This window comes from Mustela putorius, unplaced genomic scaffold, assembly GCF_011764305.1.
Source record: "Mustela putorius furo isolate JIRA1106 unplaced genomic scaffold, ASM1176430v1.1 tig00000275_pilon_pilon_pilon, whole genome shotgun sequence".
Classification (NCBI taxonomy): Eukaryota; Metazoa; Chordata; class Mammalia; order Carnivora; family Mustelidae; genus Mustela; species Mustela putorius.
Window position 1 is genome coordinate 12,446,125 of NW_025421341.1, and position 17,759 is coordinate 12,463,883.

Below are 17,759 nucleotides of genomic sequence, written 5' to 3' on the forward strand. Positions count from 1 at the left end.
TATGTTTTATGGTATCAGATGAATGGCTTACAAGATAAAATGAGTTTTAAATTATAAATGCACTTTATCTTACAAACAAAATAAAAGGGGTCTAGCCTGAATGCAGGTAACTTTTGAAGGGAAGAAAGGAAAAGATGCAAGGTCAAAAAAAAACCCCCAAAACAAAAACCGGGGACCGGGAGGATTCTGCCAACTAGGCCTAGCTCAGGACAAAGCTGGGCCTACGCTCTCTAAAGAACTGGTAATGGGGTGTCCTGGTCTTCCATCCCTAAAAGCTTCTGGGGTCCAGTCCTGGATCAGTCCCTGACTCTCCTACCTCAATAAGCACAGATGGTGAAGGAGAAGGAAAGGTGAACAGAAATATGGGACAAACCATGAAAAGCTTATTCTCTCTGCAGACACTCTTAAATAATTTAAGTGGGTTGACCTCCATTATATAAGCCAGTCAGATTCTAACACTGGCAACCAAACATGGAGACACCACAGGAACGAGGAACAATTCTGTCACTGGTTGGCCAAATAACCAGCACAATAAAAGGTCACTAACTTTTCATTACTTTGAATGGTCTTGCTTCTACTCTCATTACGCTTAATAATTGTCATGTCAATATATGACTTTTAAAAATGGTTGAAAAGACGTTTCTCTTAGAAAATGCAGAAAATCCAGTAGCAGAAGAGAGAAGGGGAGGGAATCAACCACGCCACCTTCCCTCGCTACTTCTTGGACATTCCTGAAATTCCACTAACAATCTCCCATAATCGAACATTAAAAAAAAGAACAACAATAAGGAATTTCATTCCGACATAAAGACAGGTAATAAAGGAAGGCTTCATAGGCAGGAGGTGAGTCAGTGCAGGCAAGAATCAGGTGTAAGGTTCTTAGGTGGGGCCCGAAGAAGAAGGAACTGAGATTTGGGCAAACAGGTTTGCCCCAGGCCCTCCAGTTCACCTCCATCAGGGTGGGGATAAATAGAAATTGTCTGGTTGGAAGGAGCCGAGTTCTCACAATTTAATACCTGAGTCACCTGGCAGCTTTGAGTCCCACTACACATCATGCCCACAGTAGCCTGGATTCCCAAAGAGTTCCATTTGCTTATTGGAACTAGCCTCCTTACCTGCAATACCTGTATTCTCTTGATCCATTTTCGAGGTTTCAACTATAATTTCTACTAAAATCAAACTGGCTATTTTTCAAAAACAGACAATCATTTTGCAAATATATTTTCCTCTCTCCTTATATTTTATCTAAGCCTTTTTAAAGGATCATTCCAGTTTAAAAACTGGGTTTTTTTTTTCATTACACATGACCTTCTTAAACTCCTTTGTTGTCTGATTCAAACAGAATCTCATCATTGTTTTAATTTCAAGAGACATAAGTATTGTCTACCCCCAGCTAATTCTTATAATGTCACTTAGCCTGTACTCTTTTAAAAAGTCCACTTAATCTCCTCAAACCTCCCAATATGTACAGGAGAACCGTGATCATCACCATCATTAACATTCTTATTATAATAGAAACAGCTTCTGTACATTATCTATTTATTAAAGAGAACAGTTTTGGTTTTAAGTTCACACTTGGCCTTCCCAATGTCACTCTTTGATTTGCACAGACTATTCACGACCTTCTTTTCGTCTTCTCCATCAAACAGAGCTGGCCTAACCTTTAAATCTTAGAATTTATAAAATTATATTACTTCCACTGCCTTTTCTGAAGGGAGACTCCTCTTTTCTCTTCCCTCATTCCTACTTCCCACCCCCAATCCACGCTCTCTTCTCTTTTGAGATCAGGTTCCAAATATAGTGACTTTATAAAACCGTTTTCAGGTTTCTGCATCAGAAAGTAAGGTCCTCGGAGATGGGGGAAGGAACAGTGTGTAGTGTAATGGGTGTTCAAGAAATATTGTTTATGATGAAATACTTAGTAATTTCATGCTTTTTTCTTTTCCTTCCATTCTCATTTTAACATGTTTATTTACTATGACTACCAATTACCCATTAAAAGGACATCTGAAATAGGCATCCTGCAAAGCCTACATTTATTACCATATTATAATAATAAAATAAAGGTTCTTGCTGTGTATATGCTGAGTTTACCCCATTCCATCCAATATAGGTTTACCGAAATTTATCTTCATAAATGTTAGGAGCTAGCATATCGCTAGATTATCATGTGGTGAAGCTCTAAGAATTTTTTGAATCATAAAATTCTCCTGTCAATTGTTTTCCCTCATCTCATTTACACCCATTCTTTTCAAACTCTTTCTCTTAAGCTCTCCAATATGCTAAATCCAAACTATCACACCCTTCTGTTAAACTCTCTCCACCTTCTGAACTGAACAGTTAACCCTTATTCTAGTTTCCATCCCATAATAGGGCTTTAATGAGTTTCTGCCTCAACACATGGATAAACTTCATTAGCAGCCATGTGTCTCAGCATATTAAAGGCCTTTTAATGCCTTAAAATTGCCCTGTTTCAGTTGCTATTGTATAAATTCAAAGAATTCTTATCTATGGGGCTGAGGAGGTTGAAAGTGTTCGACGGGCCCCCTACAGTTCCAGACTGAGGTATTTAATTTTATCCTGCTGGTATGCCTGACCTTGAATTAGGGCTTCTATTTATATAAATTAGTGTATTATCACATTGGCATCATTTGAAACGAAGAATAGTGTGAATAAACACCCTGTCCAAAAGGAGAAAAGCAACTTTTTCTGAATCGTCCCCACTGCTTCTGACCTCTGATAGGCACCCCTACTCTCTCTCATTGAGCGCTGCCTCCCTCTGCACTCTTTCTTGGAAGGGCTGTCCCTTTCCCAGGGACTGCTTACTCAGTGGCACAGCACCTGACATCTACGCTTACTTATTACCCATTTGGGGAATGACCGAGAGAACAAAGTGAATAAGATGATGATCTATCGAATAGGATGCAAGCCCAAGGGACAGGAGGCCTGGGTCAAATTTTCATTCTGCCAAGGGCAGGTCAGAGAACCTGAGCTAAGGCATTTTGACACTGCTGGTTCTCAGTTTCCCCCATATGTGATAATGCTTGCCCTAATTTCAAAGGGATGGAGTATTAGCATTTGTCATTTTAATGAGTGAATTGGGACAGTTACACCAAAGTCTCTCTTTAATTCTAAGGTAAAAAAAAAAAATGGTTTAATAGTAATGACCATAATAACAATAACTATAACCGTAACAATAATGGGCCTAGAAACGGAAGACCATCCCTTTGTAACTTCCTTGCTCTGGTTCTTAGTCACTTGATGAGGCAGTATGTTTAAGGACCCTCCCATCTTTATTCTGTTTAGAAGACACTCAAAGTGGTTTTCATTGCCAATTTGTATTTAAACTATGTTTCTCATTTCCTCCTAATAATGAGTTATTAAGAGAATAACTACTTGATTTCTTTTCCCCTTGCTCGTTAGCATAGACATTAAGAGCTCAGACTTGAGGAATGATTCTTTGGTTTGAATCCTGGGCCAGCCACCTAGGAGCTGTGTGACATTGGACAAGTTACTTGACCTCTCTGGGCCTTATTCCTTCACAACTATAAAATAAGAATAGTACTTACGTCATTAGATTAAAAAAGTTAGTATTTGTAAAAGACTTAGAACAATGCCTAGCATGTAACAACTGCTTCATCTTTGTTGAATAAATCAATTATATTCTAAACTTTAAAGAACTTTCATTATATGCATACAATAAATACTTCTGTTTGTCTTTTAAACATGACACTCATCTTTTTATTTATAATATTTTTAGCTATGTTTTTCATTTGAAAACAAACTATTTCCCTAAATCCGAGTTAAACTTAAAAATGGTAGCACCTTAAGACCTGCCCCACAGCAGCATAAACTGTTAAACTGCACCCTTGTGTTACCTTCCCACCTAAAAAGCTCCCCTTTACATTCATTGGTACAAAATCCAGAATGTCCTCATCCAAACCCACGGATTATGCTAACAGCTACCCTTGTCCATAAAAAGACTCCTCCAAGGAGAACATGTGAGAACATGGCCTTTTTTTCTCCCTCCTCTGTGACCAATGACCAATGATTTCATTGCTGGCCTTTGTCCTGACTTTATCAACACGACTCACGCTGAAAAGTATAAATATGGACATGGCTTTATATGAATTTCCATATTAGAAAAATCGGCTCAATTAACGAAAAGTGCCATTTTAATCGCAGGCTTTTTTTTTCTTCTTAGAAGTGATCAAGAAGAAATGTGGAAAACACTTCTTTTTCTAACATTTCAATAAATTGACTTTTGCTGAACATGAGCATATTAAAGTGATTTTTTAAAAATTAAAAGTGAAGATTTCCTTTGCATCAAAATATAAGGATTTTTTAGCTGACTCAAAGAAGATGAATACACCTGTGATAATAATGATTGAATTATCCAGCAAGAAAAACATGTTACAGAAAGACCAGAAAACAGAGAGGGAAAGAAAGGTCTGTAATGGTTTGGCTGCTAAAGGACATTTTTACACACATGCCAGCAAGCACTAAGTGCTCTTCGCAATGAATAAACCATATGTCCATTTTTATATGCTTCCTTTCACTAAGATCCTGCGATTTCACAATATTCCCTTTGTCCCACTCCCTGCCTTGTCTTCCTCCTCCTTCAGCTCCCCCATCCCCAACTTTACCTCCTTGGGCAAACAGTATTTGTGCCCTAGCTACCAACTTGAACATCTGCTACCTTAAAAAAAAAAAAAAAAATCACCTCATTGCCTCACATCCTCCAGGGCAAAAAGTTTGAAGGATTCAGCATCCTCAAAAGAATAGCCACAGAAGGGGGAAAAAAAAAAAAAGGCATATATTTTCTAGCTCAGTAAATTCTATCTATATAAAGATTAAATGAATAACATTTTAAAAATTCTTCCATGCAAGCAAATTCCATGTTACCAAGAATGTATTGTCTTTCTTATGCATAGAGGAAGACCCACACATTTTATTTCACTTTGCAACTGTGTCTCCTTTTCAACATATTACCATATAGAAGAGATACAGCATATATATGACTCTGGAGAAAAGAATGCCAATATTTTCCCTCTTTTTACCCGACGGTTTTCTCTTCTTAGTCTCCCCCCCCCCCCCCCGCCCCAAACACTTCCCCAGCTAAAAGATAAAGAAATATTTCCTCTGAATTAAAGTGAGCCCGGTGTTAAAATAGCTTGTCCAGATCCAACCAGAGCCCATTTTTTAAAACTCCATTTCCGCATTTGGTGGGCAGCTCTGCCCCTCCACTCGCTTATATCAGCCTCTCCCCCTACCAGAATTCCCATCGCCATATACCTTTGCCCTCAAGCTTTTACTAGTCCATTGCCTTTATATGTTTGCACTTAATTTGATTCCATCCTTCATGCTTTTTTCATTATTCTTAGTTCATCCACACCACATAAATTATCACCTTTGTTTTCAGTTCCCCATGTGCCCCATTCACACCAATTCCAAATAAATACTTCTGATCCTCATCCATTTAATCCAAATTAATTCATATTCCCTCTGCCCATCCTCCATGCTCACCTCTAGCTCCCCTCCTGTTTCTCCTTCTTATAGCACCTATGTTTCCTTCCATACTGATCTCTGAGCAAGGTTTTACAGGCAAAATGCTTCTGGAGGATGCACGATGATTGCTTTCTGTATTGTTTTAGGAAAGCCAAGGTCTACAGCGCTGCCACCTTCAATGAGCCAATGTCTGCATGTCCATTTGCACTCTACAGCTGGTGTCCCTGAGCATCATAACCTCCACATAGAGAGAGGAAAAAGCTTGTCGCTTTTTGATGGTATTTAACTTTGGCTAACTGCCTTATTTCTCATTTATGTAGAGCTGTTTTTTCACACAATCGTCACTAATCAATATCAACAGCTATCATAATAACTACAACCAACTCCACTACTATCTTCAATGAGCTCTTAAGATCTGCCAAGTATTTTACATATATTGATTCATTTAGTCTTCAAAACAATCTAGGATATAGATAAAATTATCCCTATATTTTACAAATGACTAAGCTGAGACTCAGGGAAGATAAATCTCTTAACCAGGTCACACAAAAAAGAGCCAGAACTCAGACCCAAATCCACCTACAACAAAGCCCCCACTCTTAACCACTCTGCAGCTCTGCCTTTCAATAAGGCAGGGTGCCTCCTTGAATATATTCCCCATGGGGAGGAGTCTTTCCACATCAGTCCACCATAGGGCAAGTGGTTGCAGGTGCTGGGGAACATAATGAGCTCTACCTTGATAATCACTCTGAGTAGACAATGCCCAAAAAACAAAGCACCAAATAAGGCATCCCTCCTAAGGAGGTCTCTTTCTGACACATCTGTTGGGAGAAGGAGATAGGAAAAAAGAAAAATGCTCCGGACTCCCCCTTGAAAAAAAGAATCTTGCTTCCCCAGAGCTGTCCAGCCTTCCTACTAGACAGGATGTAGCCTGACTTCCATGCCCCCAACAAAGCTCAACATTCTTGCCTCATTCCGCTTTCTCTGGTTTCCTGGGAAGACCGGGAAGTGAGTCACCATCAAAGCCTGGGCGCACTGCAATGTCTTGTCATGACTTTCCTCACTGACTTGAGAAAGAAAGAAATATAAATAAAAAAATGTCCTTCAGGACAAATGTCAGAAAGGAAAAAAAGCTGACTTGAGCAGGATGCGTTAGTCTGTCTGTGGAGTGGAGCAGTCAGACTCTTGGGAAACCCTAACTGGGACTCTGCACTTGAGCCACAGGGTTCAAAAGTCGTGTTAGGAGACCTTCCCATGAACCAAGCAAGGCTCAAACAGGAAGTTAAGTGCAGAACTGGAGTACCTGCCCGAGTCCTGTGTAGCAGGGAAGCAGTGTGTTCTCGTCCTCCCATGGGTGGCACTGACTCTGAGGTTCCAAACAGTGATTTCTTCCAGACACATACTACACACCTGACTTTAGGAAAGTGCTTCTGTACTGCACAGAGATACTACATGCTCCCACAACCCAGAGCATTAGAGGTGAGAGGGACCTTAAGCTAGTCCATTTGATAGATCTAGAAAATGAGGCCCAGTGAGATAAAGGGACACCCTCAAGGTCAGAGCTAGTTAGCGGCAGCGTTAGAATTAGAACCCAGGTTCTTCTGCTTTTCCAGGCAATGAACTTTGCACTGCACATCTCCTTGGTTGGCACAGACCGCAACTCACCACAGAGCACCAGGAAGACCAGCCTCGAGACCACAACTCCCACCAACCACTTCTCCGGGCTCAAACCCAATCACCCGTTTTTTCCCGACTGTCCTCTTACTCTGCTGCTCCTACTTTTGGAGCTCTTCCTTAACTCAGCTGTCCTGCACAAGCAGTATGCGAAACTATACAGGCGACACAGCCGGGACCCATTTAAAACCCACCAATGGCAGTAATTGCTCCTAGGATGCTAACACCAAGAAGGAACACCGGCCCTAAGCTTGTATCTCAGAGCACAGAACAAAGACCAGTTCCAAGGAAAATGTCAACCTCGCTCTTTTCTCTATAAACCCCACTCTTCCAGATTACCCCATTGCTCCAACGATCAGTACGATCCCAGGGAATCACCGCCGAAGGCCTGAGGAAAATGTACAGTCCCCGTCGGTCCCCACTCTCCCTTACCACACACATAGCAGTGTAATCACTTTAGCAACTTCTCAGTAACAAGCTCATTAAAAAGCAATTCTGCCATCTCTCCATAAAGCACGCGCCAGAGAACAATGCAAGAGAGGAGATGCCAATTAATTATAGAATGATCACATCTAATGAACTCTGAAACCCTCCTGCTGTTGGTGACTTTGATGAAAAATCAGGGATGCTGGGAGAACAGTGAATGGGGACGCCCCAACTACCTTGTTTAACTGTGAGCTCTTTCAAATGTGCCTCCTCAGATTCCAGGGCTGCTCAAAACTGCAGAGCTACACTCCTAAAACAATGGAAAGTGTCAGGGAGGTGACAAGTGTGTGTGTACGGTGTATGGCTGTGAGTCACACTGCCAGAGCCCCATTCAGGCCTCTCTGCAACTGCGTGCTCCGACCCGGTGGCTGGTCTTGCCTCTGAAAGGATCACACAGCCAGCGAGCGACAAGCCCATGGCCTGTGCCAGGACATCTGCAGAGCTCAAGGTCACATGCGTCACTCTGCTGCCCCGCCCCAGCCCTCCCGCTTGGCTGCCACCTCCAAGTCAGCACAGTGCCACTCCTCGGGACACGGGACGCGGGAGCCCGTCCCACCGAGAGGCTAAGGGAGGAAGGAGAAGAAGAAACCACGTGCGGCCAACTTGTACCACTACCTGTGTGAGTCCTCTGGTGGGCCTTTAGGTGGGAGCTTTTTGTATAAACTTTCCGGCACCCGTTAAACTGACAGCGGTGAACCCTCTTCTTGTTTTCGGGGCATGCCTCGGCCCCCACCCCTCCTTGCTCACTGTCGCTCTGTCCGCTTTTAACTGTCCCAGCTGCCGCCACAGCCGCCGCTGCTGTTGCCACCCCTCCCACCTTGACCGAGCCGAGCGCAGCCTTCTTGGCCACCAGTTTCAACGTCACCGTGCCATCCACGGCTGAGAGAGTCTGTGAGGTTTTGACCAGATGGCGGCTAAGCTCAGGGGACGATGGGGGCGTTAATGAGGTCACTGCGTTGAGCTGGGCCTGGTTGACGGCTGTGTAGCTGTCGAGAGAAGAGCTGGTTGGCTGGAGGCTGAGGCAGGTCTCAGATAGCAACTTGTCCCGAGAGAGTAGAATGTCCACTGCCGAGCTCTTCTCACAGATGGTGGCTTCCACAGGGAGCAGCAGCGGGTCCAAGCGCCGGAAGCTTTCCTCTATGCACGGGGGTGGAGAAGCATGGAGGAAACAGTCCAAGTCCTCACCGAAGGTCTCCGAGATCCTCCTAGGCTCCGTCTGTAGGTAGCGTTCCAATTCAAGGCATGTCTGCAGAGGGCAAGGAGGGAGGGAAAGAAACAGCCATCAGAGGCAAAGAACACCACGAGGCCACATGTTGACAGGCAGAGCAGTAAGAGACAAAAGGAATGGTTTTGTGGCTGGAATCTGAAATTCTCCTGGTGAAAGGTCTGACCTTGTTATTTAGTCCCTGAATTCTTCCGAAGGGTTCATAAGGGTCACATCATTCAAGTTTAATGAAGGGGAACTGGAGGCCCAGAAGGGCTATCTCACACCATCAAGATCCCAGAGGACGTTCAATGATAAAATGGCCTCTTGCTCCACAACCCAAGTCAGCAGGTGAGATGCTCCAAGCATTGCTAGGAGTTCCATGTAACCAAGAATCACAGAGTCTTCTAACCAAAACAAGACTTCCCATAGTCCAACTTAATTTTTAAATAGACTTGAGCAAGTCTCAAAAATCAATTTTCTAGCTTGCTCAAAAGGACAAACCATACCCGCCCCAGCTACGAGGTGACCTCAGTCACAGTCAGCCAAGAGCAAGCCCTGCCTTGGATTCCCTAACCAGCGGGAATGGATACTGTTCTAAAGAATGCCTCTCACAGCACCTCTGATATGCAAGACAAAACTCCCATTGTTTACAGCCAGTTATTCAAAATACAATTGCTACCTGGTTTGTGGCTAGGAGCCGATGTAAGTCCAGTTACAATGGTTTAGCATCTCTATGTGATAAAAATAAGTTCAAACACAGCTATCTGACTTGCTAAAGATAGGACCCAATATATTTCAACATAAAGCCTTCACCTGGTAAAGAAATAGAGAAAAAGAACTGAAAAGTTCAGCCATGGTAGTCTTTGTAACATGGTGGAAGTGCTCTTAAGGCAAAAGTGGGTATTTAAGTTTATACTTGAAAAGCTCTCCTCACTTAAGAATCCTGCTTTTCCAGAACCTTGTATAAAACCACGGTGCTAACTTGCACCATCAGCTCAATTTGCTCTGGCTTCTGGGCTTCAACAAAGAAACACTGATGGCAAATTTAGAATGAGACTAGCTCCTTCTTTACTGCCTCCCTAGTAGAGCATCTTTGATTTCAACCAGTGCTTGGATCTTGGGCTTTTATTCTGTTAAGAATATATTTTAATGATATACCTAGTTGTGTTGGATCTGTTAAAGATTGTAGTTTGGGGACATTTCAAAAGGTTGTTTTTGTCTTCTCTTTCTTATCCCATTTATTCTTCCATAAATTTCTCCATTAGGAGATGCACTAGCAATGGGGCTTACAATTTCCCAGATATAGAATCATAGAACCATGGAGCTTCAGAGCTGTTTGTCTAGATTTTATGTAGATGGTGCTTCTCGAACATGTTCACATGTCAGCATTTTACCTGTTTTTCTCAGACTGCATGTGATAGCCATTCCATGCTCACTACTTTGATAAGATTCTAGCTGCCTACCTAGGGTTAGCATTTAACCTCGAGGCCAGAATCCATTGATGGTCACCGCCTTTGGTATCCTCTGCCAGCTTGCCCTTCCTGGCTACCAAACCCCACCTGTATCCTTATGACATCAAGGGCCCACCTCCTCCCACCCTGCTTGTCTCACTCCACTCCTGTTCTCTGAATAACTCAAACTCTACATGCCAAGTTCTTTCCTATTTGCCAAAGTATCCAACACCACCTTATATACTTTGACCTTCAAAATTTTTAAATTATTGCTTATATTCTTCCACTGGTTATATATTTGTCTTATGTCTTCTGTTTATTTTTTGTTGTTATTTTTTATTGAGGTATAATTGACCTATAAAATTATATTCATTTCAGGTGTACGACATAATGATTCCATATTTGTATACACTTCGAAAGGATCACCACAGTAAGTCTCGTTACCAGAAGACTGGTTTTTAATCAGCCTTATGATAAAACTCTGCATTAAGAATAAGAAAAACAGATTTTTAACTATGAATCAACTTTGGGTTATATCTTTGACTTTTAATAGCATAAACCAAAGAATGATTCTAATCTTCATTCAACACTCATGGCATATGTTTTTGTTCAACTACTGTGTCCACAGCAAAGTGAAAAGTTTTCTGTGTGTTGGAAGGAGACCATATTAATAGATCCATGTGATGTAAGTGCAGGATAAATAATTAGAAGCCTAAAATGACATGGATTTACAAAGCAAAGTGATACCAAATAAAATACTATAAAGTATGTTGATAAATTCTTAGGGGATGAGTGGGAAAGGAGGTCTACACTCTATAATATGAAGGCATTCATCAAGGAAAGTTTATTGGAAAAGTCAGTTTTGATTCTATTTTATGTATTGATTAAATAACAGCTCTGGCTGAGTAGCTTCCCACCACTTTATATACGAAACCAATACTACTGAATTCTTAGGTTTAGAAATTTACATTATCCTCAGTTGCCCCTTTCTGAATTCCATGGCTCAAAAATTTTCCCTTTCCTTTTTCCATCTCATTGCTAGAAATTGTCATTTACTTCTCTCCAATACTGAAACCCTCGGGCTTAGCTCCAGTCAATTCACTTCTGAATGATGAGATCTTACTCCTAAAACCTCCATTAAAGCTTCCTTTCCTTTTTAAAACCCTCACCTACCAAGCACAGTACCTGGCACCCAACAGATACATATATCTATCAAACAAAGATAAAATCAACTTTATATTATTACTTTGATTACTTTAACTCCTCCATTCCATGAAAATCATCTCCTGACTCCCTAATCTGGATGATGCTGAGGCTAGCAATCTTAGAAATGACCACTAATAAATGTCTTCTGGAACACAACTGTAATCCTTCTTTAGCTTTGTCCAACCAGATTTTTGAGACATGGATATGTTTCAGGTAAAAATCAGCTGAATCCTGGGTTATAAGTTGTCCTTGAGGCAGTTCCCTGCCTCACACGCAAAGACTATTTCACAACCTAGTCACCACTGTCTTTCAATAGTTTTTGTATGTCATGTCTTCTTACATACTTTCTAGCTCAAAGATTTGAAAGCCACTGAGAAATTGTTGTGATGGTTAAGAAGCTTAGATCTCTTCATATTCAGAGTTCTGGGAAACAGATTCTAAACACATTTACATACTTTTCTGGTAAGGTTAAAAAATAATCTACCCAGTATGTCCTAGTTTAAATCCCAGGAGCACACAGGTCACAATAATGATCTAAAGATAGAGACAATCTACTAAAATGTGGAAAATGCTGGACCACATAAGAGCAGCTATCACTTGCAACCCTAATACAGAGCATTCTTATTCTATCTGAGAAAGAGAGGTATGAGTACCCATCAGAATGGACTGGATAGCCCTATGAAATCATTTCGAAATGATTTTTGTCTTGAGAAATCCACTTCTTATAATATTCTACTTAGATGAGAAGATTTTGTGAACCAGAAACTCATCAGAAGTGGTGGAAATTAAAATGTCAAGAATGAAGAGAATTTTCATGTTAGATTATTTCTAAGCCAAAGAGAAAGTTTTTCTTTAATGAATACAAAGGACTTCCTTAAGAAATGCCTATAATGTTTAATTAAAATCTGAGGTATTTACTCATAGATATTAATACATACATGCAGAGAGGTATATATAGAAATAAATGTGTCTATCTATCTATGAGTATATATACATATATTTCCTAGCTCTGTCTTTACAAAAAGTCTACAGGAAAGACACCCCAATAGCAGTAAGCACACCTAATATACAGATCTTGGTTTCTTATGTCATTATACAAAGGATAATGGTAATAAAAGGATAAAGGGAAACCAGGGCACCTTGGAGAAATAGTTGATTCGAAGTCTGGTTCAAAGAAAATATAAGATGAGTCTAGAATATCTTCTGGTACTAGAAGGTAAAAAGTGTTCATAAAGAGATAGAGCTATGTCAAAAAAAAAAAAAAAAAAACCTCAGAAGCCAATTTGAAGGAGCCCTTAATAACCAAATCTGGACAATATGAGCAACAGAAATGAATAGTGATGATGGGATTTTAATACATGGAATAAAGTTAATATCTATAAATCCATGGTGATATAAATAAATATTGAATCAATAAACAATTGGAGATGGTTAGCTTCTCCTTACAGTGAAATTATAATTAATAAACATAGAAGGGATAATGGAAATAGAAAATCACCATTAGGCAAACAAAAAATAACAATGACTACAGGCAAGAAACACCAATGGATGCTAAAATTAGTACAGGAGCATATAATGAAAAACAAGATATTTGACTAGTCTCAAACCATCCCTCTCAGCAAAATATTAGTTAACTACAAAGACAAAAATAATAATTTTACAGTGAAGAAGCCTAGCATGCACCACTTTAGATATATGATCAAAGTTAGTAGCACCCATAATAAGGTATACTGATATCATGTAACCTGGTATGAAGGCTCAAAAGGGAGCAAAATTATTCTACACCATTCCTGTCCAAAATACATAACCTCAATGTAATCATGAGAAAACAGAACCATCCAAATGGAGGGCCATTGTACAAAATAACGGGCTATTATTCTTTAAAAATATCAAGATCATGGGGGCAACAGGGTGGCACAGTCAGTTAAACATCTGACTCTTGGTTTCAGCTCAGGTCATAACCTCAGGATCATGAGATCAAGCCCTACACTGGGCTCCGTGCTCAGTGTGGAGTCTGCCTGAGATTCTCTCTCCTTCTCCTTCTGTCCCTCCTACTTGTGTACTGTCTCTCTCTCTCTCTCTCTCTCCCTAAAAATAAATAAATCTTTGAAAACAAATACCAAGATCATGTATAACAAAGGAGATTGTACAGAAGACATTAAAAAGCTTTCCCAGATCAGAGGAGACTAAGGAGATATGATAACTAAATGCAACTGATTTTGAAGAGAAAAAAGACATTGATGGAAAAAATAATTTAATACAAATAAAGTGTACAGATTAATTAATAGTGTTGTGTCAATATTAATTTCCTGGTTCTGATCATTGTATTATGGTCACATAACATTAAGGGAAACTGGGCAAAGTGTATACAGGAACTCTATGTACAATTTTTGCAACTTTTTTGTAAGTCCAAATAATTTTGAGAGAGAGAGAGAGAGGAAAAAGAAGAAGAAACAACCATTAGCAAAATAGGAGTGTCTCCAGATTGTATATTTGCATGTAAAATTCAACTATTTGTTTATGTACGAGAACCAGAGATTTACTCTGTCCCAATGACACTCTAACCAGCAAACTCCAAGTCAGGAGTCCATGGATGTCAATTTAATTACATAAACTACGCCTTGCCAATACTTCTTCACCTTGGAGATACAAGGCTTCCCTCGACCTGACCTAACAATACAACTTAAGACTTGAGGGATCAGCCACTGGAGCAACCTCCATCCCCTCAAACATCCACTACAGTCAACAACAGGAAGGAAATGTGCCCAACTGCAAAGTAATTTTCTTACTATTTATAAGGTACATAAGAGCTTTGTGAAGACTCTCCAACATCTCAACTTTGAATGTGGCTTATTCTCCTAGTTACCTAAGAAGTTTTCACTTGAAATTGGTTTTGAAATGATCATCCTACAATCTTTTTTAATACTCTCTCTATTTTGTTCATATTACTTCTTGGAACATGCTTATTAAAAGTGACAATATGGGATGCCTGGGTGGCTCAGCTGGTTAAGCGTCTGCTTTTGGCTCATGTCATGATCCCAGAGTCGGGGGATCGAGTCCCACGTTGGCCTCCATGCTCAGCAGAGAGCCTGCTTCTCCCTCCACTTGGACTCTCCCTGCTTGTGCTCTCTCTCTCTCTCCCTCTTTGACAAATTTATTTATTTTATTTATTTATCTTTTTAAAAATATTTAAAAACTCAAAAAAAAAAGTGATAATCTAAGACCTAGTTAGAAAATTAAAAATACTCAATCCTCTTACTGCCATGCCTACTACTTCTGTGACAGGCTCCAAAGGCAGAAATTGACAGAGAACAGGATAACCCAAGTCTCGTAGCACAAATTAAGATCACCAAAATCCCCCACATTGTTGGCAAGAGGTAGTTACTTTCATGGGATCAAAAAATAACAAGAAATTTGGCCATATATGGGCATGATGATGCCAAGTTTACCAAATGGTTTTCATTAAACTTGTTCTTCTCTCTTCATAAATTAGATTAAATGTGCCATTCACGACTGCAAACATCTCCAGTCACTTTTGCCATTTCCCCCACAACTCTCTCCTAAAGGTTTCCTTTACCTATTTTTCTACTCTTTACTTTCCTTCACATTCATATGCTTCACACAATCTTTCAATTTCCCTCCCACTAATCATTGTTTCATTCAGAGTTCAACATAAAGTCTATTTGCTTTAGGAAGTCTAGGGAAAAAATGGAGTTAAGAAAATATGCTGACTGCCAAGTGTTGAAAGACACACCACCTCAATCCTGGACACAACTAAACAGTGTCTCCAAAACGAATCTATCAGTCCATAGATTGGTGGTATGCATGGTTTATTAAGATTATAATCTCCTTGTGGTTTTAGTAGCATTTTCCTAATAACTAGTGATGTTGAGCATCTTTTCATGTACCTGTTCACCTACTCAAGTCCTTTGCTCATTTTTTAACTGGGTCATTTGTTTCCTTGCTATTGAGTTATGAGTTCTTTATGCATCTGGGGAAGTAACTCCTTATCAGATACACCGTTGGCAACTACTCCCCCCCACCACCAGTTTTCTTTTCACTTTGTTGATGATTCTTTTGCTTTTTAGTTTGACGTAGTCCCACTTGTTTATTTTTTATTTTGTTGCTTCTGCTCTAGGTGTCATATCCCTAAAAATCATTACCAAGACCCAGGTCAAGGAGTTTAATTCCTATGTTTCCTTCTAGAATGGTCATCACCAAAAGACAAGAGATATCAAATGCTGGCATGGATGCAGAGAAAAGGGAACCCTTGTGCACTGCTGGTGGATTGTAAATTGGTGCAGCCACTATAAAAAACAGTACGGAGGAGCCTCAAAAAATTAAAAATAGAACTACCATATGATCCAGCAATTCCATTTCTGGGAATATATCCAAAGGAAACAAAAACACTAAGTCAAAAAGATATCTGCACCCCCATGTTCATAGCAGCATTATTTATAATAGCTGAGGCATGGAAACAATCTAAGTGTCCACTATTAGATGAATGGATAAAGTTGTAGAATGCATATACAATGGAATATTATTTAGCCATTAAAAAAAGACAAGGAAACCCTACCATTTGTGACAACATGGGTGGACCATAAAAGAATTATGCTTAGTGAAATAAGTCAGACAGAGGAAGCAATATGTTGTATGATCTCACTTACATGTGGAATATAAAAACAAACAAAAACAAAAACAAACTCATAGAAAAAGTGATCAAACTTGTTACCAGAGGTGGCGGAGGGGTGGGAGGAGAGGATATTGGAAAAGGTGGTTTTAAGGTTTTAAGATACATAAGAACTAGAAATAAAATGTACAACATGATGACTACAGCTAACACTGCTGTGTGATAATAAGAAAAGTTGTTAAGAGAGTACATCCTAAAGATTCTCATCATAAGGACAATTTTTCCTTGTTTTTTTTTTCTTTTTTCTTATTTTATCTATATGAGAAGATGGATGTTGGGTGAACCTCTTGTGGTAATCGTTTCACAATATATGTAAGTCAAACCACCATGGTGTACGCCTTAAATTTACATAGTGATATATACCAATTATTTCTCAATAAGAAGAAAAAAAATTTAACAAATTTTTAAAAATGACAATCTTCTTAAAAATGATGATCATATTCCTTATGCACATGGGTACTCAAACAATAAAAATAATCTTTTAGAACAAAATTTCTACCTCTGCTATCTCAGATGGCAAAGACGCTTCAGTGTTAAAAGTGGTATAAAGTTGTAAGAGTTAGAACTTTCCAAAAGAATGAGCAATAGCCCCCATCCATAACCACCTCACAACTCCCATGCACAACCCTCACCATATCTACATCCATGTCCACATGGGCACACTCTAGTCCAGTCTCAATGTCATCCCTTTACAAACCAAGTGTTTAGAACATAAAAAGTTCTTGTTTTCATTTCTGTCTTTTAATCTGAACATAAGAAAAGTCATTTGTCCAATATTTTTGCCATCACTCATTACTGTGTCATGATGATTAATTACTTGGCATCTTTGGATCCATGAATACTCAAGTTGATGAATCAATAAAGAAAAAAGAAATTGCATTTTGTGAATTTTTTTTTTCTGGAATAATATAGAGTCAATGAAATAAAAAGCCACCTACTACTACCTATGTTTATACTCAATTAGTCACCTGTGGTCCTTTTAACCAGCTACTTTTAATCCCTATCATTCTACCTATATTATTTACCTAAAATATCCAAGAGTTAAAATGGGAAAATATAAAGCAAATTGGGGAAAGAATATAAATACAAAAATAAGAAGAAATATAGTTTAACACAATAGAAACTTGCAAAGTCATGTCCTTTTGAGATCAGACCTGGACCTAATGATGATGATGATGACAAAGATGACAGTGATGACGGTGATTGCTTCTAGCAAGGAAGGGGTGAACTCTAGTTCCCAGAAAGAATGCAGACCAAGGTAATTGCACAAGCAGGTGACTGCACTTGGCTGCCTATGGGAGCCCCTTCCTGACATTTATTATGTGTGGTTTTATCACGTGCTATTAACCATGGTGCCACCATCCCGAGAGAGCATGAAGTACAGAAACAGGGAGATGAATCCCTTACTTTCCTCCTGGGATTGGCCCAATGCTTAATTACTTTTTTGTAGTTTGAAATCTTCGCACACATCCCAGAATGGAAATACAAAGTGACACAAAACAAGCTACTGGATAACAGGAAAATCTGAGCTTCCTTT

At 39.6% G+C, this 17,759-nt stretch overlaps 1 protein-coding gene and 1 long non-coding RNA gene across 5 annotated transcripts in view; one reads left to right on the plus strand and one right to left on the minus strand.

Annotated features, from left to right (window-relative positions):
- KLF7 (Kruppel like factor 7) overlaps positions 1–17,759 on the minus strand; it is a 90,271-nt gene that overhangs the window by 38,414 nt on the left and 34,098 nt on the right. The window contains exon 2 of one of the 4 annotated variants that reach the window (XM_004764251.3): positions 8,281–8,914. In XM_004764251.3, coding sequence (XP_004764308.1) covers positions 8,281–8,914 — 634 coding nt within the window. Of the gene's footprint in view, positions 1–5,110; positions 8,915–17,759 lie in introns of those variants that run through there. The other 3 variants (XM_004764252.3, XM_045078652.1, XM_013062276.2) reach the window with 3 other exon arrangements.
- Positions 8,200–15,855, plus strand: LOC106007008. Its single transcript, XR_006606353.1, has 4 exons — positions 8,200–8,287; positions 9,091–9,223; positions 10,705–10,756; positions 15,739–15,855. It is a non-coding gene; the product is annotated as an uncharacterized LOC106007008 (long non-coding RNA).